This window comes from Lontra canadensis, unplaced genomic scaffold (assembly GCF_010015895.1).
Source record: "Lontra canadensis isolate GAN:19392208 unplaced genomic scaffold, GSC_riverotter_1.0 scaffold1, whole genome shotgun sequence".
NCBI classification, from domain to species: domain Eukaryota; kingdom Metazoa; phylum Chordata; class Mammalia; order Carnivora; family Mustelidae; genus Lontra; species Lontra canadensis.
The window spans coordinates 35149566-35171588 of NW_022630995.1; the positions used below are offsets into that span (position 1 = coordinate 35149566).

Here is a 22023-nt window from a genome sequence, read left to right on the forward strand (position 1 = left end):
AAGGTCCCCCCAAAACCTGAATTTTTGAAAATGGTCTTGTAATTCCATCTCACTTTGAGACAGTAGGAATCCTGAAATCCGACAGGTACCATACAGATATGTGTGTGTCTATGTGTAAGTGGTGTGAGGGTATGTGTTGGGGCATGCCGATCCGAAACTTGGATCATAAGAGTTGAGGATTCCTATGATACAAGTCTTTAAGAGAAATGAGGGCAAACAGTGGTATTTACCAATAATGTCTGCATAGATTTCCATTTTGTTGTGCTGCTGAGCCAGTGTGAAAGCTTCATTATTACATTTGGACATAACAAGAAACTGGATGGCAGACCCGTAGTCACCCAACTGCAGGAAAAACCTAAAACAAAGTTACTTTCATCAGCTCGACTCATTTCAGTAAGTTTGTCATTGACAAAATAAAATCTTTCTGCAACTATGAGAAGCCACTGAAAAAAATCAGGCAAACCGCAGTTCTACACTATAGGCTTATGTTAGAAAAGCATTACTCTCACGCACTGACCGCAACAGACACACTTTGAACTTAAATACTCAGACCTAACAAAAAATTTTTAAAAGACTAAATATTCCCTTTGAGTTGGGAATATTTAGTCTTTTAAAAATTTTTTGTTTTAAATTTTTAAAAATTTTGTACAAAATTTATTTGATGAGGGGAAGTATGGGCTTTCTTCTAAGGCTAGTTTTTGGAACTCCAAAGAACATGCATTACCTGGCTACCATTTTGGCGCCATCCAGAGACTGGGTCTCTCTGACAATACTGACAGCCTTCTCAGGATTGTTGAGGTGATCCAGATAGATGCGGATGACACTGTTCCACTGTTTTGCATTCTCATAAGCCACAACAGCTTCTTTGTATCTATAAGAAATACTTAGTTCAAAAAAGCTTTCTTAACACTGTTGCATTGGGGAGAAATGTCAATAAATGGGACAATTTTTAAATGATGGTGATTTCTTTTTTTTTTTTTAAATTTTTATTTATTTATTTGAGAGAGAGAGAGAGAGAGAGCCATTGAGAGAGGGAACACAAGCAGGGGGAGTGGAAGAGGAAGAAGCAGGCTCCCTACTGAGTGAGGAGCCCGATGTGGGATTTGATCCCAGGACTCTCGGATCATGACCTGAGCCAAAGGCAGATGCTTAACCTCCTGAGCCACCCAGGCGCCTGTCTGGTGGTGGTTTCTTATTTTTCTTGAACTACTTCTTCATCAGAAAGAATATAAGGACTCGTCTCACTAAAATGTGTTCTTTTTACAGGTTTAATAAACTAACAGTAAAATATTCATATTGAATTGTGTTTTCTCACCTGAACCATGTAATTTTTTACACTTTACCTTTTTTTGGAGTGGGAAGATTAAAATAGTGATATAAGCTTATTTTAGGGAACAGAAAATACAGACTATTTCACATTTATAGGTACAGCAAAAAGTGATCTATAAAATCTTTGCATGTCAACCTCTAGATGGAGCTCGAGACTTCTCTTCATTCCCCACGAGCTCTCCATCCAGCTCTTCCCATTCTAGTAAGACATTTAATGAGGTAGAGCTTTTTCATGTTAATTCGAAATACAATTTCATAATTGTGTTTCCTCCTCTGGGAATCCTTGACTTTGAGTTTCTTATAGCATGTTGCTGGGAATCTTTGCATGTTTTGGATATTAACTATCCATTGCTGGTATCTTGATGCTGTTTTGTGGCTCTCACTGAGCTATCATGGGTGGGGAGTTCGTATTCCTTCACTGTTCTTATCCTCTGCATCCATGTTATCCTTCGTAATAAAATGATGATCACTTTGTTTTCATGCCACATTACATCAAAAATATCAACTTTAATATTTAACTCTCAAATACAAGAGACAGTAGCCTATATTTGAATATACAAGGGATCAATTGAGGTATATAAGTTATGGGAGAGACTGAACATTCTGGAATTCAGGCCAGATGAAGGCAAAAGATGTTTCCTTCCTCCACACTGCCTTTCGCAGAGGTTGCAAAGGTCGATGGTTAATTTATCAAACTTACAAAGTGCTTTAAATCTGAACGAATCTGAGAACCTGTACAAACCTTCCATCGGCTTCTTTCGCTTTGGCATACTGCAAGTGAATCTTTGGGGAAGAAACACGAGGCAGAAGCTCACCAACTTTGGCCCTAGAAGGCAGGTTTTGGAGAATAATGTCAGCACTATGTTCAAACCCGAGGTAGCGTCCTACAATCATATGTTAGTTTTTAGGATTCAAAATAGTTATCACAATCTTTGAAGAAATCTTGGTTCCTATAGGTAGAAGAGGACGTAACTGCTTTTCCTTCTGACCCCACACCCCTGCCCTCCCTCTCTGTGGGAAACCAAGACAGTGGTTGAGCTCTTCGGGACCAACAGAGCTTTTTCCCCTAGTAACTTGTCTGATCAGAGATCTCCCCACACCAGACTGATAGGACATACTGTTCTTTGGAAAGTGAACTATGAACATAAGCTCACAAAAGAAGAAGAAGGAGATAAAGAGAAGAGGGAACAGGATGTCCAGGAGGGAGGAACCGCAAGGAAACAAGAGGGGAGACCACCAGGACCCCTTCATTTCCATACCTGCTTGGAACAAGTTTTAGCCAATTCTTACCAATTCTTACAGCGGATGTAAACCGAGGCTGCTTTGTCATAATAGAGACCCTTTTCATACAATTGGGCTGCTTCTGAAAATTGCTAAATTAATAGGAGATTATTAAAACACTGAATTTATTACATGAAAGTGCCCATGAATATTTATGCAGAGACAAGCACACCTTCATATTCTCCAATATGGTGCCACAGTCTCTTTTAAGGACCCTGCTGGGATGCTTTAGCGCCTGGTTAACCCCTCGGCGTATGTCTCCCATTCTTATGGACATCTGGGCCACCCCAGCCAGACACACTTCATCGTGTTCCTGAAATCATAAGGCAAATAAGTTACAAATCAGACCCTAAGTTAAACTGATTTATTTCAGCCAAACAATTAATTTAAATATAAAATGAGCCCAAACACTACTTTCATTAACCCTTCCAGGCAAATCTCAAGGTTATGAAATAACACCGAGTCCTTTTTTTTTTTTAAATCACCCGTTACAAAGCCATACTTTTTTCTTTAGAAGTCTAGATCTTTACAAATATCTAACAATTTCACTCATATGTGGAAGTTAAGAAAGAAAACCGATGAACATAAAGGGAAGGAAGAATATGATAAAAGCAGAGAGGGAGGTGAGCTGTAAGAGACTCTTAGCTACAAAGAACAATCTGAGGGTTGCAGGGGGGAGGTGGGTGGGAGGACAGGGTAACTGGGTCATGGGCATGAAGGAGGGCACTTGATGGAACGAATACCAGGTGTTAAATGCAACTGGTGATTTACTAAATTCTTCCCCTGAAACTAATAATACACTGTATGTTAACTAACTTGAATTTAAATAAAACCTAAAAAAAAAAAAAAGAAGCCTAGATCATTGATGCTTAAGAACAAATTTTTACTACCCAATGTCATGCCTTGTATATCTTTGTATGTCTTCTTGGTATAAAATTTTATGTAAGAAGTAATATATTTGTTACACAGCATAAATGCTATGAGCAAATCTAAGGAAAAAAAACATTTATGGAATGGAAGATTTCTCCATTAGACATGATTAAACATTAAAAACTTTATGTAAAGTTGTTTAATTCATTAAAGATAACTACAGAAATTTTCAAGTAATTAATGTGTACTAGTGAACTATACTGTCAGATTGCATTTTATGTGAAGCACCAGGTCTAGAACACTCTGTGGTGATGGAAATGTTCTGTACCTGCCTGGTCCAACATGGTAGCTAACAGTCACGAGCAGCTCTTGAGAAGCTGAAATATGGCCAGTGTGACAGAGGAACTGAATTTTAAATTTTATTTCATTTTCACGAGTTTAAATAGCCATGTGTGGCTAGCAGTTACTGTATTCAATAACACGGATTTTAAAAAAAAAACAACACCTAAAATATATGTAGCCAAAGAAAAGATCAAAAACCTGAGTTACATGGGCAAAGGATATGATCAGGCAATTCATAAAAAAACATGTAATTGACCAAGAAATAAAACATGCTCAGCTCCACTAATAACCAAATACACATAAAATACCTTTTTTTGGCTTATGAAATTGGTAGAGGAGATAACACGGTAACATTAGATGTTGTTGGAAATGGGGAGGTGGGATCGACACCTCCATACAGGCCTTGAGCTGTATAAGTCGCTATAAATTCTTTTGGAGAGCAACCTGACATTGTAAGAAATTAAAAGCATACATTCTATGACCTAGAAATCCCATCTATAAGAATATATCCTTCAGAAATACTATCTTAGGTAATTAGAGATACAAGTATACTAGGTAGAACATTCATGGCAGTATTTTCATAGTTAAAAAAAAAAAGCAAAAACAATTATAATTCAATAAGGGAGTAGATGAAAAAACTGTGCCACATCTAAACAACAGGACATGAGGGGGCGCCTAGCTGGCTCAGTGTTAAAGCCTCTGCTTTCTGCTCAGGTCATGATCCCAGGTCCTGGGATGGAGCCCCTCATCGGGCTCTCTACTCAGCAGGGAGCCTGCTTCCTCCTCTCTCTGCCTGCCTCTCTGCCTACTTGTGATCTCTGTCTGTCAAACAAATAAATAAAATCTTTAAAAAAACAAATAAATAAAAAAAATAAACAGCAGGGGGCGCCTGGGTGGCTCAGTGGGTTAAGCTGCTGCCTTCGGCTCAGGTCATGATCTCGGAGTCCTGGGATCGAGCCCCGCATCGGGCTCTCTGCTTAGCAGGGAGCCTGCTTCCTCCTCTCTCTCTGCCTGCCTCTCTGCCTGCTTGTGATCTCTCTGTCAAATAAATAAATAAAATCTTTAAAAATAATAATAATAAAATAAAAAATAAAAAAAAAATAAACAACAGGACATGAGAAACTCTTAAAAGATTACAGTCGATTTGTGTGTATTGACTTGAAAGACCATGAAGAAAGCCGAATGCTGCTTTTCATAGAACGGATTTCAGTTCATCTTTGCTAAATGAATGGAAATGAATGCTTTTGTATTTAGTAAAAACCCACATTTCATACATATCTGCATGCTTACAAGAGATTCTTGTGTGGAAATATATAAAACTGTGACCAGTGGTTACCACTGAGTCATGTGATAGAGGAGAGAATGAAAAGGTGACTTTTCATGTCACACTGTCACAGTTTTTAAATTGACCGTAATGAAATTGTCTGACTTCTGTAATAAAAATTCTAGATATAAGACAGGAAATAAGATTTTCACTCTTTACAAGACATCACGTAAAAACATCAAATAAAATTTTCACTCTTAACAAGACATCATGTAAAAACATCAAATAAGATTTTCACTCTTTACAAGACATCATGTAAAAACATCAACTTTTGTTGCAAAATTTGGCTTCTTGAGCTAAAATTCTAGGGGGACAATAGGCTGGAATAGTGGGTAAAGTCCATGCTTTCCGGGATCATCATAAAAGATACAGCGTGACAGATGAAGGGGCAAAATGGACTTTACGGCCTGGGAGTTAACTTCTCAGTGGTTAGTGCAACGTTTTAAGAGAGTGAAAGGAAAAGCTTCATGAAAATCATAGTCAGCCTATACGTGGGAAGGGATAAAAATTTTACTCCCAGCATTAACAAGAAGCTCACAGTTAATATACAAAGGAAAATATATCTTTTTCAGACTGATAAAAATATTTTCACCTTTAGTTTTTAAGTGTTTTTAAATGATGTAACTATATCCTTTGCAAGGTTGTTAATAAACTGAAAAAGAGCTCACCTACCAGATACTGAATAAGTAAGATGCAATTCAGACAATGGCTTTTTAAATGAATCTAACAAACCTGAAGATAATTACACATATCTTGATTCAAGGTTACCTTCTGATCACCAGTTATTCCTTTCTCATAATGAGCCAAAGCATTTACATAATCACCCCTGAAAGAAAAATCAGAGTGAATTTCAATACATAAATATGTATCATATTTACATAGACAAGATTTAAAAGATAATCTTTGTCACTGGGTTGCTTGAGCTCACAAAAGATGTGATACACAACATACAAGCTTTTTTTTTTTTCAAGTGCAGTTCATTTTAAAAATGATTATGGGGCACCTGGGGGTGGCTCAGTCAGTTAAGCATCTGACTCTTGATTTTGGCTCAGGTCATGGTCTTTTGGGTCATGAGATTGAGCTCCATGCTGATCAGGGAAACTGTTCAAGATTCTCTCCCCCGACTCCCTCGGCTCCCCACCCCCACTAACTCACGTGTGTTTGTGCATGCACTCTCTCTCAAAAAATAATAATTATAAAGCTGGATTATGCGAGACTGTAGGGTACTTACTTTGTAGTATGTCAGGCATTTTGGGGGGCTATGTTAAATGTGATGGGCCACTTCTGGGGGGGAATCCTTTGTGTTTAAAAAATTATTTTTTAAATTCAAGTATAATTAACACACAGTGTTGTTAGTTTCAGGTGTACAATGATTCAACGAATGCACCTCAGTGCTCATCATGGAAAGTGCACTGTTAATCCCCTCCACCTACTTCACCCCCTGCCCCATCTCCCCTCTGGCAACCACCAGTTTGTTCTCTATTTTTAAGAGTACAGGTTTTTTGTCTTTTTTCTTCATTTATTTTGTTTCTTAAATTCCACATATGAGTAAAATCACACAGTATTTGTTTTTCTCTGACTTAATTTCACTTAGCGTTTTACCCTGGAGATCCACGGGTGTTATTACAAATGGCAAGACTGCATTCTTTTTTACGGCCAAGCAAACACTGCATTGTGTGTACACCACACCCTCTGACCCGCTCATCTGTCGGTGGACACTCGGGTTGCTTCCCCATCTAGGCTCTTGTAAATAACACTGCAGTAAATGTAGGATTGCATTCAAAAATACATCTTTTTGAATGAGTGTTTTCGGGGTTTTTTTTGGAGTAAATACCCAGTAGTGTGATTACTGGATCATATGATAATTCTGTTTTTAATTTTCTGAGGAATCTCCATGCTGTTTTCCACAGTGGCTGCTCCAGTTTGCATTTCCACCAACAGTGCATGAGGGTTCCTTTTTCTCACATCCTCACCAACACCTGTTTCTTCTGTTTTTTATTTTAGACATTCTGACAGGTGTGAGATGATATCTGATTGTGGTTTTGATTTGCATTTCCCTGATGCTGAGTGCTTTTCCACGGATCTCTTGGCCCTCTGTATGTCTTCCTTGGAGAAATGTTTGTTCGTGTCTTCTGAATAGGCCACTTTTGAGGCACTAAATGACAATCACGTGACCATGAAAATGAATGTATTTTCTGAAGGCCCAATATTTGTAAGAAGAATATGTATTGAAGGGATCAGGGCAGACACGAAGGAACACGCTTAGGATTACAGTATCAAAGGCCCTGGTTCTTACTGAGATAAAAAGCATTATATATAATATAAATAACAATAATACTCCCATAACTGATGCTAACATGGGTATGCATATCCACAAGACCTATTTATTACCTTGCTTTGATTATCTGGACAGAATGAATCCTATGATTTGTGGCTGAGGCCCAACTGCAGTCCATCTTCCTCTAAAAATGGCTCTAAGCTCCACGAGAGCTCCATCTTTTATCAGCTGAGGCAAGTTATCCAACCTCCCTAAGCCTCACTCGGTTTCCTTACCCACTAACCTACTTAGTTACTATGATTACAAAGGAAATGCTTGATCACTGGGGACTGGGTGTGTGTCTAGATCAGAGTCCAAATAGCAGTGAAAGTTTTGGGAGTTGGTGGTGAGAAAGTGCTAGAAATTTTAAGAAATATCAACAAAGCACTGGCTTTCAACGGACCTCAGCTCACCCGACTGTAATAAGACAAAGTTTTAGAGTTTGCTACAAAAGCTTTGATTTCCCCCCAAAAGGAGAAAATAAATGTTTTCTCCACGGTCCAAGGGTTTACTAAGGTGTCTGTGTTCTGGGAGGATATGGTGGGTCATTTCCCAATGAAATGACCCTTTTCCCTTTAGCACAGAGGTTTTGTGCTCTAAGACCCTGTCACTCTCAGGATGGAGATGGAATGCCAAGGCACTGGGAGGCCGTGACCTTTAGGTTATGCACTAAGATTGCAATTTGTCCTTTTTAATATATGAAGTTACTTTTTTAAAAAATAGATTTTATTTTAAAATAAGCTTTACACCTAACATGGGACGTGAACTCACAACCCTGAGATCAAGAGTCACAGGCGCTACCAACTGAGCCATCCAGGCGCCCTTCCAGAGTTACTTTTTAAGGGGCAAATATGTGACAAACTTAAATTGAGGTTGGCTACAAAAGAAATGAAATCTCTAAAAAGTTTTTATTTGGAAGATATAAAATTTCAAATAAGGGAGGACAGTTAGACATGAAAGACCACTTTTTGAAAGCATGAGTTCTCCAGATATAGTTTGGGTGTCCATATTCTCAGTGAATCCAAAGTCAGCTGAAAATAAGGTAGAACTACATAAAAATATTTTTTAAAAACCGTTAGAACCATTTTTTCTTTGTTCAAAGACCAATACTTTTCCACATTTCACTATTTTTGAAATGGCAATGTATAATCAATGTCAAAAGAAACTGTCCAGGGGTGTGATACAGTCGTTATTGTACACACCTGTGTGAAGTGAATTTGCAAGAAAATTATTCACTTGAATTGCCTCTCCAGGTATTTAAATGCCTTGGTAGCACTAAGCATGGCTGCCTGTGAGCTTAACACTGGATTCTGAATGCTTCTACCATCACACTTTTTACGCATCACATTTTTATCCATGAAATAAAAATCTACATTCTGTAATTAAGACTACCGACAATTAAGGCGGTCGAGCAACAAAGAGCATCAGAAAACTCTAACGCTCTTGGAACTGACAGTTTCCCAAGGTAGGAGAGATCTGCGAAGCCGACTCACGTAGCACGAAGGATGACTACTCAAGCGTTGAATGACCACCTGTGAAAAGCTTCGGGCTTGACTTTCAACCCAACCTTTATCCAGATGCAATTCAACTTAGAGAGAGGAAAACTATAATTTTAAGCAAACAGAAGATGTAGACCAAATTCTGTGCTTTTTTTCACTAGGACTTGAAATTACACTGCAAAGCCGTGAAGTGTTCGAAGAAATGCTGAAAATGACAGTGGATAAAGGCCTGGACAAGCCTTCGCTAGTGAGAAAAGACAATTTTTTTGGAACTACAGATAATATAGATTTTTACCTCTAACAAGCAATTACTCAGTCAATGGAGGGCCTTCTCATTAATGGCAGCTCGGAATTGGGGATATTAGCAGTTAGCGACTGACCAAAAAACATAAAGAGAAGGACTTACGTGAATTCAAGCTGAATAGCATATTCTTTTGATATAAACGGTATCTGGTCCGGAGCTAAGCGCTTTGCCAGTTGTAGCGCGCTGTCCCAGTGCTGTAAATCCCTTCTCATCTATTGGGAAGACAGAGACCTTAATTTCAAATGAACAAATTACTTTGCATTGTCACCATACAGTGCTAATTTTACCAGAAGTGATTAGAAGAGCTTTTTGTTTAAAAAGTGGAATTTGAGGGGCGCCTGGGTGGCTCAGTGGTTTAAGCCTCTGCCTTCGGCTCAGATCATGATCCCAGGGTCCTGGGATCGAGACCCACATCGGGCTCTCCACTCAGCAGGGAGCCTGCTTCCTCCTCTCTCTCTGTCTGTCTCTCTGCCTACTTGTGATCTCTGTATGTCAAATAAATAAATAAAATCTTAAAAAAAAAACAAAAGTGGAATTTGAGGGATGCCTGGGTGGCTCAGTTGGTTGGGCAACTGCCTTTAGCTCAGGTCATGATCCCAGAGTCCCGGGATCGAGTCCTGCATCGGGCTCCCAGCTCCACAGGGAGTCAGCTTCTCCTTCTGACCTTCTCGCTCATGCTCTCTCTCACTGTCTCTCTCTCTCAAGTAAATAAATAAAATCTTAAAAAAAGTGGAACTTGACCCTGTAACTTAACATAGTACTCAAACATACATTCTCAGTGGGGGTGACAGAGCTCCCATGGGGGTAAAACTGGTTCTTGGAGAGCAAAACCATCTTACTATTACAACGGTTTGTGGTCCTCCAAAACTCAACCCTCCCTAACAAAATATTATTCTTTTGGATTTAATTTTTACCCATATGAAAAAATTAAAATGAATTAAAATCAATTCCATCAATTAAGGTTAAGTTTTCTTACTAGAGGGGAGAGAATAAAAAAAAATGAGAAATACTTAACTATAGGAATTGATGTTATTTCCTGAGAAAATCTGAAACTACATGACTAATAGCAAACATAAAGATAAAATGTGAACATGTCTTTCTTCCAGGCTCCTGTGGTCTTTTATCTGCATCTGGGACACAATTTCAAACATAAACTAATCCTTAAAGAATCTTTTGGAGTTCATTCCTCACTTTAGTCACACTTTGTAAGGAATTAATAATAGCTAACATTTTTCCAAGTGCTATTCTTTGCCAGCTCCTATTCGAGGACATTAGCTTGTTCAGTTATCTTAATTGGGCCTTTAGCAAGTTACTTTTCTTTTACCCATTTTAGAGATTCAGAAATGGAGGCAAAGAGAGGCCAGTTTTATATACAAAGTTTGATATACAGAGCTAAGCAGCAGGGCTATGCCTCTGACCTCTTTACCTGGCTAACTCCTCAGCCTTCACACTGAGGTTAAAGGAATGACAGGTACAAGCCACCCCTCTCTACCCCTCTCCACCCATCACCTCAAATCCTTTACAAATCTGGTAGCAAATGGCAAGTGCTCACAGCTAAATGCAGAAGAATTAAGGTGACATTTTTTCCTTCATATCACAACCATATCCCTACTTCAATGTGTACCAGTCCAAGTTCTGAAAATTTCTCAGGGTGTCCTCAATTGTTGCAAATAATATAAAATTATTTAAATTTTTTGTTAGAACAAAATTAATTCAGTTCACTTAAAATTTAAAGGTTTTTTTTTTTTTTTAATTTATTTGATAGAGAGAGAGATCACAAGTAGGCAGAGAGGCAGGCAGAGAGCCTGATGCAGGGCTCCACCCCAGGACCCTGAGATCATGACCTGAGCTAAGGCAGAAGTTTAACCCACTGAGCCACCCAGGAACCCCAGTTCACTTAAAATTTAAAAATGGAAATTGGCTGTCAAGTAATTTGAAAAAAAATGAAGTTGTAAAACCAATAGCAAGTATTTTTTAAAACACCTCCTCTCTGTAATTGAGCAAATGCTGATTTGAGGTAGGATAACGTTAATGACAATAGCTATCACTTTGCGTCTTAACTGTTTTTTTAAAAGATTTTATTTATTTATTTGTCAGAGAGAGAGAGAGACAGCATGAGCCAGTGGGGTGGGGGCAGAGGAAGAAGCAGGGTCACCACTGAATAAGGAGCCTCATGTGGGACTAGATCCCAGGACCCTGGGATCATGACCCAAGCTGAAGGCAGACACTTAACTGACTGAGCCACCCAGGCATCCCAGGGTCTTTACTATTGATCAGGCAGTGTCCCAAAGGATTTAGCCTCATTTTAAAATCTTTATAGCAACCCTATAGACCAGGTATTTTTCCCCCTACTTTAAAGAAATGGACCAGGAGATAGGAAGATTAAATAACTTGTCCAGGGTGATACAGAGCTGGGATCTGAACCCAGACATGTCTACCCCTAAAGTCCCTATTCTTAACTGCTATTCTATATAGCCACTTGGCCCTTGCACTGATCTGGGTCCTTCCCTCTGTTCTAGTCCTTCCCCTGCAATGCTCATCTCTGGGAAAGTAAGGTCCTTGGTAAACCTCTCAGTGCACAACAAAATCTCATATGCCAAGTAAAAGATACATGCACCTCAGTGTCCCCATTTGGCAATAGAGACAATAACTATCTACTGGGATTGCTGTGAGGGTTAACTGAGTTAAAAATATATCAAGTGCTTAGGAGAGTGCCCGTCACATGTGGGCTCTCGATGAACAGTGGCTGTTGCCACGTGTGTGCATTTCTGTAAATTACATAATCTGTTCCCTTTGGACACAACTGAGACTTGAAATTATTTGGTAACATTACAATTACATGCCTTTTACAGTTCCACAGAACACAGAATGGAAGTATTTTTGAAATTAATGAATACTCAGGGGTCTTAAAGCTGAAATGTCTAAATTTCAGGAGGGGGAAGGCATGAGGCTTCCGGTGCTGAACAATTCTAATTACGTTCTTCCCAGCTTTATCCGCTGCCATACCTCCAGCGCAGCAATAGGACAGCTGGACGCAAGGTACAGGTCCTGAGCCAAGTTGAAATCACTAGTAAACATGGCAAGATGTCCCGCCAGAAGATTGTAGTCTTCTATTCCCTACAAATAAAAGCAGTTTTAATGAGAAGAAATATAAGTGTTTCATTTTTTTTTTTTTTAAGACTTTGCTTAGTAGGAAGTGGTTAAGGTTCTACCAATTAACTTGCTGATGAGTTAGGGAAGACTAACTGTGGAAACTTAACATGAATGAATACATACCATTTAAATCCGAATGCAGTTAAGTCTCATGAGATGCTGTTTACCTTTATCTGTTCCAAGGACATCACCATGCCCACATTTCCAATTGTCCGATAAACGCGGATGGCAAACTCCACTTCCATGTGATGGAGACAAGCTCTGGCCAGCTCATTCCAGGCAGTGTGATCATTCAGAAGCTTGCACATTTCCCAAGCATCAGAAAACCTAGCATTTCAACATATCGGTTTCATCAGGGAGCTCTATTTGGCCCCTGGTTGGCAATTTTCAGGTTATATGTATTATCATGTTGGGTCTTAAATTTTGCAAAAACACTGCTTCGGGGACGCCTGGGTGGCTCAGTGGGTTAAAGCCTCTGCCTTCGGCTCAGGTCATGATCCCAGGGACTTGGGATCGAGCCCCGCATCGGGCTCTCTGCTCAGCAGGGAGCCTGCTTCCTCCTCTCTCTCTCTGCCTGCCTCTCTGCCTACTTGTGATCTGTCAAATAAATAAATAAAATCTTTAAAAAAAAACACTGCTTCATCTGTCATCCTCATTTCCAAGTTACGAAAAACTACATAAACTTTTCTTCCTTTATTGTACAGATCAATCTTTTTTCTTGGATGTCTTCTTCTCCTTCTTCCCCCCGGCTTAGGCTCTCTCTCACTATCTCCCTCTCTCAAATAAATAAAATCTTTTTAAAAATGTTCTTTTTTAAAAAAAACATTTAAAATGTTTTTTAAACATTTAAAAATTTTAAATTTAAATACTTTATTTATTTATTTATTTATTTATTTACTAGAGAGAGGCAGAGAGAGAGAACACCCACAAGCAGGGGTAGTGGCAGGCAGAGAGAGAGGGAGAAGCGGGCTCTGATGCAGGACTCGATCCAGGACCTTGGAATCATGACCTGAGCTAAAGGCAGATGCTTAACTGACTGAGTCCCCCAGGTGTCCCCTGACTGGTATTTTCAAAGGTGGTGACTAGGTGAGATTGTCATGAGGCTATCAGCCGAGAGGGCGGTCGGGAAGTGGTTAGAGTATGGATTTTTCTGAGTGAGGGCCCGCGTTAGTGGGGGAATACGGGGCAGCAGGGAGGAAAAGGTCTGAGGTGTGGGTGTGCGTTGGTGTTGGTGTGTATGTTGGGACATGTGCATGTGGGATCAGGACTGGGGGGAAAGCGGAGGCTGGGGAAGATGAGCTGTTTTAAACAGAGCAAGTGTGAGGAGCTCATGGACTCCCAAACACACAGCTGGTGGGTAGCAGTACATACAGGTTTAAGTGGAAGATACACGTTCTAGAGTCCACCTCTTATGAATGCTATTGGAGCCGTGTCAGTAGGGGAGATGCACTCAGGAAGAATCATTAGAGAAGAGAAGAGGTGCTCATGGGACCCTAAGGAACAGCAACATGTAAGACACGGTTGGAACCACAAAGGAAAGCTCACAGCGGCCGTTAACAGGTAAGAAGCAGAAAAAGGACGTCCCCAGCAAGGAAAACCCAAACTTCTTATGTCGACATTAGGATACTGTTGAAATCATGAGGCTTATTAATTATTAACTATTCATTTCACTGTAAGTGTGCTATTTGGGTGATGAGGAACCTCTTTGTTCTGAAGGGCTTAGGACAGTTGCACTTCCTTTAGAATTCACACACATTCTCCACCCCGCCCACCTGGTTTTCTTATCTAAGCCTCACAATAATCCTGTAAATGATGCAAATACTATCATCTCCCGCTACTTTAATAGGATTTGACCTTTAAAAATCACAAAAGCAAACGACGCTTGGGAGAAGGGGAGAAGCCTCTGGAGTCCCCCCACCTTTTGAGCATTAAAGTCTGCGACAGCATCCGCCGCAGCTCGCTCGGCCCCACGTCTTTTAAACTGTCGAGGAACTTGTGGGTGCTTAGGTAGATGTTGTTTATTTTCCCGCTCTGCGTCTGGCAGGTCAGCTCCCCGTTAAACAACAGCAAAGGTCTGTGAGAGAAGGGCACTTTGGTGCCTCCAGCCAAGATGACCTTGGACCCTAGATTTGAAAACAGACACCTTAATGTTAAAAGCGGATCTTCAGCCCATAAATCAGAAAGGAATGCTTTAATTTCACTGTCACGGAAATTTATTTACCAACAACTGCACAAGAAAAATGATTACGTACCTTGTATCGTGTCCTTGTGGAAGACGTAAGTGTACACCTTATCGTCATCGTAGGCAATAAATACGCCTTTATCCATCGGCCAGTTTTCCCAAAGAACACCTTTAATGGTTGGTGAAAAGTCTGGAATCTCATAGGTAGCATCATTAACCTATGAAACAGGATTTACAGATCTGCCCCAAGTCTGTACTGTAACTGTCATCGCTGGCCTGGGTAGGAGCCTGTTTGCTGCCTTGGCGGCCTGCAGCTTTCCCACCTTGTTCACCCCAACAACATTCCAGCCACAGCGGGAAGGAAAGTTCCTTTTCCTATTCCTATACTAGATCTGGCTTGAAAAAAACCCCGGGGTTTGTATGGCAAATCAAGACTTTCTAAAACTTGGTACAAAAAATAAAATAAAATAAAATAAAATAAAATAAAATTTAAAAACGGTGCATTTTCAGGAAAAACGGCAAGTCTGGACACAAAAGCTTCAGCTTAAAAAACAGACAAAGATCAAAGCTGCTGAACACAACAGAAATTTAAACTACGAACACACTTGTGTTGAGAAAATTTTCAATACCTGGTATAGAAATGGATCAGCTAGAGAAGAAACTAATTAATTCATACATATCTGGAAATCAAATAAACTCCACGGGGTCTGTTTTATTTCAAAACCTTCTCTAGAACACACACCAATAAAAATAAAATGTACTGTTAGTGATATAAGCTATTAAAAAAAAAATCAATGCACATATTCCACCGACCTCCGCAGACAGGCCTGAACATGCAGCTGAGCCATCCCCCCTCCTCCCTCCCTCATCTTGCATCTTGCTTGCAAAATAAGAAGGAAATATAAGAGCACAGACTAGCTAATACTCTAGAGCTCAGCTGTGCAACAGAGTAGCCACTAGCTCACAGTCCCATGGCTCTCTGGAAGCTGAAACGTGTCTAGGCCAACTGAGACGGAAGTTTAGACGACCCACTGATCTCAGGGAGCTAGTACGAAAAAGGGGGTAAAACATTTCAGTCATATTTTATATCGATTACATACCGAAGTATTAATATTGGGTTGAACACATTAACATCAATTTCACCTGTTTCTTTTTATCTTCTTGTAAAAAAAAAAAAAATGTGGTTAGCAGAAAATTTAAAATTATATGTAGTTTTAATTATGTTTCTAATAAATAAATAGTGCTACTTATCAGGCATTGTGCCAACTACTTATTTATATGCAACCTGATTGAATTCTAACCTCATACTATACAAGATAGGCATTCTTTTCTTAAAGATTTTATTTATTTATTTGAAGAGAGATAGCAGAGCACAAGAGAGGAAGAGGGCACAAGCAGGGGGAGGGGAACAGGGAGAGGAAGAAGCAGGCTCCCCGCTGAGCAGTGAGCCCGATGTGGGGCTCGATCCCAGGACCCCGAGATCATGACCTGAGATGAAGTCAAACGCTTAACTGACTGAGCCAACCAGGTGCCCCCAGGATAGGCATCCTTATGCCCATTTTGCAGAGAAAGCAGCTCAGGCACAAGGAAATTTGCCCAGAGTCACACAGCTAGTAAGCTGAAAAGCAGGACTTGGACCCAGTATGCAGACTGCCCCCCAGTCTATGCTTAGACTTATGCTTATGCTTCCAACCACTGTTTGACACTGACTGTAGGTTTATGCAGATGAGCACACAGTGCCACCAGACTGGTGGTAGAATTTTTTTTTAAAGGTAACCTTTTATTTTATTTTATTTATTTGACAGAGAGAGAGAGAGATAGCAAGAGAGAGCATGAGCAGGGGGTAAAGGGAGAAGTAGGCTTCCCACAGAGCAGGGAGCCTGACTCAGGGCTCCATCCCAAGACACTGGGATCATGACCTGAGACGAAGGCAGACGCTTAACGACTGAGCCACCCAGGCACCCCAAGGTAACCATTCTTTGGTGCTTATTACATGGCAGGCACATACTAAACGCTTTATGCACATCGTCCCATTTCATTTTTACATAACAAGCTACAGAGTAGGTAGAACTGCACCCATTTTTGGGGTACCTGGGTGGCTCAGTAGGTTAAGCCTCTGCCTTTAGCTCAGGTCATGATCTCAGGGTCCTGGGATCGAGCCCCACATCGGGCTCTCTGCTCAGCGGGGAGCCTGCTTCCCTCTCTCTCTCTGCCTGCCTCTCTGCCTACTTGTTATCTCTCTCTGTCAAATAAATAAATAAAATATTAAAAAAAAAAAACGAAGAAGAACTGCACCCATTTTATCAACGGTGAAACTGGGATTCCAATCAAAGCGAGGGCTCTGGAGGAAGTCACCCTGGGCTCAGACCACAGATGCCATTTTCTGACTGTGTGACCTTGGACACACAGACCAAGGTCACACAGTCAGAAAATGGCAAGTCCAAGTGAGCCCAGGCGCGGAGCTTGGGTAACTCGGACAAGGACCCTGTTACAGAAAGGGGATTTGTCCAAGAGGAATTTCCTGATCAAGCAGAGAGAACTCAGGGGTTATCTTGCTATTTATGGCATTTGGCCTCATTTGTTCTGTGACTGGGAGAGGAATGGGTTGAATTAAGAACTGGTCCATTGGGAATTTTGCTTCAATAATCCAGGAGCTCCTGTGGAGAAACCTGTTCCATTTATCAAATGTAACAAAGATTTATCAAAGATAAAATGAGGAAAAAAAGAAAAAAGTTAAAGGAAGAGAAAGAGACAGGAAGGAAGGGAAGAGAGAAAAGGAAGGAAGGAAGGGAAGAGAGAAAAGGAAAGAAGGAAGGAAGGAAGGAAGGAAAGAAGGAAGGAAGGAAGGATCATGACCTGTCTCAGGTCATGATATCAGGGTCCTGGGATCAAGCCCGTGTTGGGCTCCCTGCTCAGCAGGGAAGTTGCCTCTCCCTCTGCCTTTGCCCACCCTGCTCATGCTCTGTCTCTATAATAATTAAATAAAACCTTAAAAAAAAAAAAAGATGCCTCCAAGAGCAGCTGTAGGCTATGTGAACTGTGACCAAGAACATACTAAATCATTAACTGGATATCAAAAGTAAGTAAATGGGGGCGCCTGGGTGGCTCAGTGGGTTAAGCCGCTGCCTTTGGCTCGGGTCATGATCTCGGAGTCCTGGGATCGAGCCCCGCATCGGGCTCTCTGCTCGGCAGGGAGCCTGCTTCCTCCTCTCTCTCTGCCTGCCTCTCTGCCTGCTTGTGATCTCTCTATCAAATAAATAAATAAAATCTTTAAAAAAAAAAAAAAGTAAGTAAATGAAAAATCCAAGTACGGTAAATGATGTTAAAAACCTATCTCCTTTTTCTAATTTATTAAAAAAAAAAAAAGTAAGGGGTGTATAAAAATAAGAGTAACTGATTCTAAAAAGGGGGCTCCTGTTTTTACTCTATCATATACAAAAATAACTTTTCTTTCTGTTCAGGATAAACAAGGCAAGAGGAAAATCAAGTGAGATGGGCAGAAAGGAGTCCCTGACCTCTGAAGCTCATTGCATATCTGGAAAGAAAAGTCATGTACATCAAGATATACTGTAATATTGTGCAGTAAATAAGGTTAAAGTGGTACAGAATGTAACTATTTTTCCATTTAAAGAATCTTCCTGGGACTGATACAATGAAAAACTGCAAAATAATGGAAAAAGTTTTCTTGATGCAAATAGTTATAAAAATGGATCACAAATGTGATTTAACAAAGTACTCTAATCCTTGAACTAGTTATGGAACAATGGTTTTATATATAATACATATTAAAAATACTTTTCTTTATATATTACCTTAAAAAAAAATGAATGCTTAAAAAATCTTCCAGACTTACTGGACAGTAGACAAATCCATCACTTTTTTCATCAATGAAAATTAATCTGGTCCCATTTGGGTCAGGAAAAATCTTTTTCACACCAACAGGATGTCGATAATCATTAACAAATTGCCAATCTTCGATGTAGAAATACTGAATAACACCAGTCTAAAGGAAAAAAAAAAATCCAGTAATAGGAATAAAAAGGTTGCAAGAAAATACTTTAGGCACTTAAACACACTTCCAATTTTAAGAGAAAATGTACCATATTCTTCATGCAGGAAGAGTCTAAAACTAATATTTACTATATGTAAACGTACAGATCCAAGAGAGTAAGTGAGAATATACATGTGATTCAACAGTTAGTTCTAATATTCTTAGTGATATTGAAGTATAATTGATTTTCAGAGTTTTCACTTATAGGAAATATCCTTACTGTTTAAGAATAACTTTCAAATCATGTTTTAAAATATTTTTGCTGTTAATTAAGACCAACTAGAAAACTGAAATAAACAAAACCACCTCATGGAATCAACTGTATTTCTATATATTAGCAATGAACTATACATACCAAAATTTAGAAATATATTACCATTTATAATCACTCAAAAAAGATGAAATATTTATGTATAAATTTAAGAAAACTTGCACAGGATTTAGATGCTGAAAACTATACAACCCTGATGAAAGAATCAAAGAAGATCTAAATAAATGGAGGGTATACAGTGTTCATGGACTAGAAGACTCACCATAATAATCATATTAATTCTTCCCAATGAATATACAGTTTTAATATAAACCCTTATCTTGGGTATAACCAAGAATGAAATTCCTGGGTCATATGGTAGCTATGTCTATTTATTTATCTATTTTTGTATAGATTTATTTATTTATTATTTTAGAGAAGGGGGAGGGACAGAGAGAAAGGAAGAGAGAGAATCTCAAGCAGACTCCTCACTGAGCGCAGAGCCCAAAGTAGGGCTGGAAAACATAACCCTGAGATCATGACCTGAGCCAAAATCGAGTCAGATACTCAATCAACTGAGCCCCCCAGGGACCCCTATGTCTAATCTCTTACATAATTAGCAGAGCGTTCTGCCGAGCAGCTGCACCATTTTACATTCCCACCAGCAGCGTATAAGAGCTCTGATTCCTCTCCAACCCCCTCAACACTTGTTATTATCTGACTTTTTTTTTTATTACAGCCTCATAGTGGATGTGATGAAGTCATAACTTCACATTTACTTCTGGGTACTTATTACAGAGAAGTAAAAACTTGTTCACACAAAAACCTGTATATGAATGTTTATAGAAGCTTCACGGGCAATAGTAAAAAACAGGAACCTATCCAGATGCCCTTCAATTGGTGAGCGCTTAAACAAACTGGTATATCCATACCGTAGAATACCACTCAGCAATAAAAATGAACAAATTATTGGTTGCACACAATGACTCAAATACATCTCCAGAGAAGTATGTGAGTGAAAAGAAGCAATCCCCAAAGGTTACCTGGTGTATGATTCTACTTATGTAACACTACTGAAATGCCAAATTATAGAAAGGGAGACCAGATTGCAGTTGATCCTTGAACAACACTGAGATTAAGGTTACTGACCACTCCCATCCCGATAGCTGAAAATGCACGTATAACTTTGACTCCCCCAAACTAAATTACTAATAGCCTACTATTGACTGGAAGATTTACCAACAACATAGTTGATTAACACATACTTTGTGTGTTAAATATATTATATACTGTATTCTTCCAATAAAGTTAGAGAAAATATTATAAGAACCATAAGAAAAATACATTTACAGTAGTTATTTGTACTTACAGTACAGTATTTATTAAGAAAAAAGCTATATAAATAGGTCCTGTATTTATTGGAAAAAAGCACATACTAGTAGACTCCTACAGTTCAATCCCTGTTGTAACCCTTGTTGTAACTATAACTTTGTTAGCAAGGATTAAGGTTGGGGTGAGGGCAGGAGGCAAGTGAGTGTGTCTATAAAATAGCAACATGAAGGCATCCTTGTGATTAAAGAACCATTCTGTATCTTGACTATCAATGTTAATATCCTCACTATGATATGTAATATAATGTTACCATTGGAGGAAACTAGGAAAAGAGCATATTGGATCTGTTTTGTTTCTTACGTGGGATCACTTTGTATTGTTTCTTACAACCACCTGTGAAGAATCTACAATTATCTAAAAAAAAAAAGTTTAATTAAAATAAAAACACGTAACATCTTGGACTTCTTATTCAGACCAAGATAGGGTAACAGCCTGGATTTAACATTCCTACCCCAAACAACCAAAAACAGTATGCAAAAATCATGAAAAAGCAGTTTGCAAGATCCTGGAATGTGGCAACAAAGAACAATGAGTTCTGCCCGAGATTTTGGAAATAAACCAGGTGAGCCCCACGAGTCCTCCAGCTTTTGCTTTGAGATTTTTCAAGGCATGGCGAAGGGAGGAGGATGTAGGCAGAGCTGTGGAAATACAAAAACACTAAGAGAAATTAAAATCTAAATGAATGGAGATAGATACCTCATTCATTGGTGAGCAGATTTTGCTAAGGTGGCAACTGATCTGTAAATTCAACATGATCCCATTAAAATTCCCAGGAGGACTTCTGTAAAAATTGACAAGCTTATCATAAATTCAAATGGGAATGCAAAGTAGTGAGAACAGCCAAGACAACTTGGAAAAAGAAACTCAAAGTTGGAGGGCTAATGTGACCTGATTTCAAGACTTATTATAAAGCTAGAGTAACTAAAACAGTGTGATACTGTTATAAGTACAGACACACGGATCAATGGAATGAGCAATTCCAGAAAAAGACCCACACATTTATGGACAATTTGATTTCTGACAAAAGTACAAAGACGATTTAGTGGAGAAAGGACAATCTTTTCAACAGATAGTGCTGGGACAATTGGAGTATCTTTAAACAAAAAAATGAACTTTGATCCATACCTCACAGCATAAACAAAAATTAACTCAAAATGGATCATAGACCCAAGTACAAAACATAAAACTGCAAAACTTATAGAAGAAAACACCAGAGAAAAACTCTGGGACCTTGGGTTAGGCAAAGATTACTTAGATATGACACCAAAACACAATCTGTAAAAAAATAAATTGGTAAGTTGGACTTCATCAAAATAAAAAAAATTTCTTCTCTGTCAGAAACACTGTTAAGAGAATGAAAAGGCAACTGATGCAATGGGAGAAAATACTTACAAAGCATATATCTGATAAATTATGGACTTGAATCCAGAATATATAAAGAACTCTCAAAAATCAATAATAAGAAAACAACCCAATTAAGAAATGGCCAAAGAAATTTGAACAGACACTTCAGCAAAGATATACTGAGGCCAAAAAAGCCCATGAAAAGATGCTAGTGGAGGGGGGAGGAGAGAGGGGGATAAAGGTAAAGGAAAGATGTTCCACAGGAATCCATTAAGGAAAAGGAAATTAAAATCACGAGATTTCACTACACACTTAAGAGTGGGTAAAATTAAGCAGATTGACGACATCAAATGTCAGTGAGGATGTGAAGGAATTGGAATGCTCG

The 22023-nt window shown here is 39.1% G+C and overlaps 1 protein-coding gene across 3 annotated transcripts in view; it reads right to left on the minus strand.

The window, feature by feature from the left end:
• The window catches only part of WDR19 (WD repeat domain 19), a 93792-nt gene that overhangs the window by 33177 nt on the left and 38592 nt on the right, over positions 1–22023 (minus strand). For all 3 annotated transcript variants that reach the window (XM_032853204.1, XM_032853194.1, XM_032853213.1), the window contains 12 exons: positions 18455–18604; positions 14672–14819; positions 14338–14542; positions 12587–12746; positions 12273–12383; positions 9369–9478; positions 5915–5972; positions 2783–2923; positions 2620–2702; positions 2072–2155; positions 725–871; positions 231–355 (listed from right to left, as the gene is read on the minus strand). In XM_032853204.1, the coding sequence (XP_032709095.1) occupies positions 231–355; positions 725–871; positions 2072–2155; positions 2620–2702; positions 2783–2923; positions 5915–5972; positions 9369–9478; positions 12273–12383; positions 12587–12746; positions 14338–14542; positions 14672–14819; positions 18455–18604 (1522 nt within the window). The remainder of the gene's footprint in view (positions 1–230; positions 356–724; positions 872–2071; positions 2156–2619; positions 2703–2782; positions 2924–5914; positions 5973–9368; positions 9479–12272; positions 12384–12586; positions 12747–14337; positions 14543–14671; positions 14820–18454; positions 18605–22023) is intronic.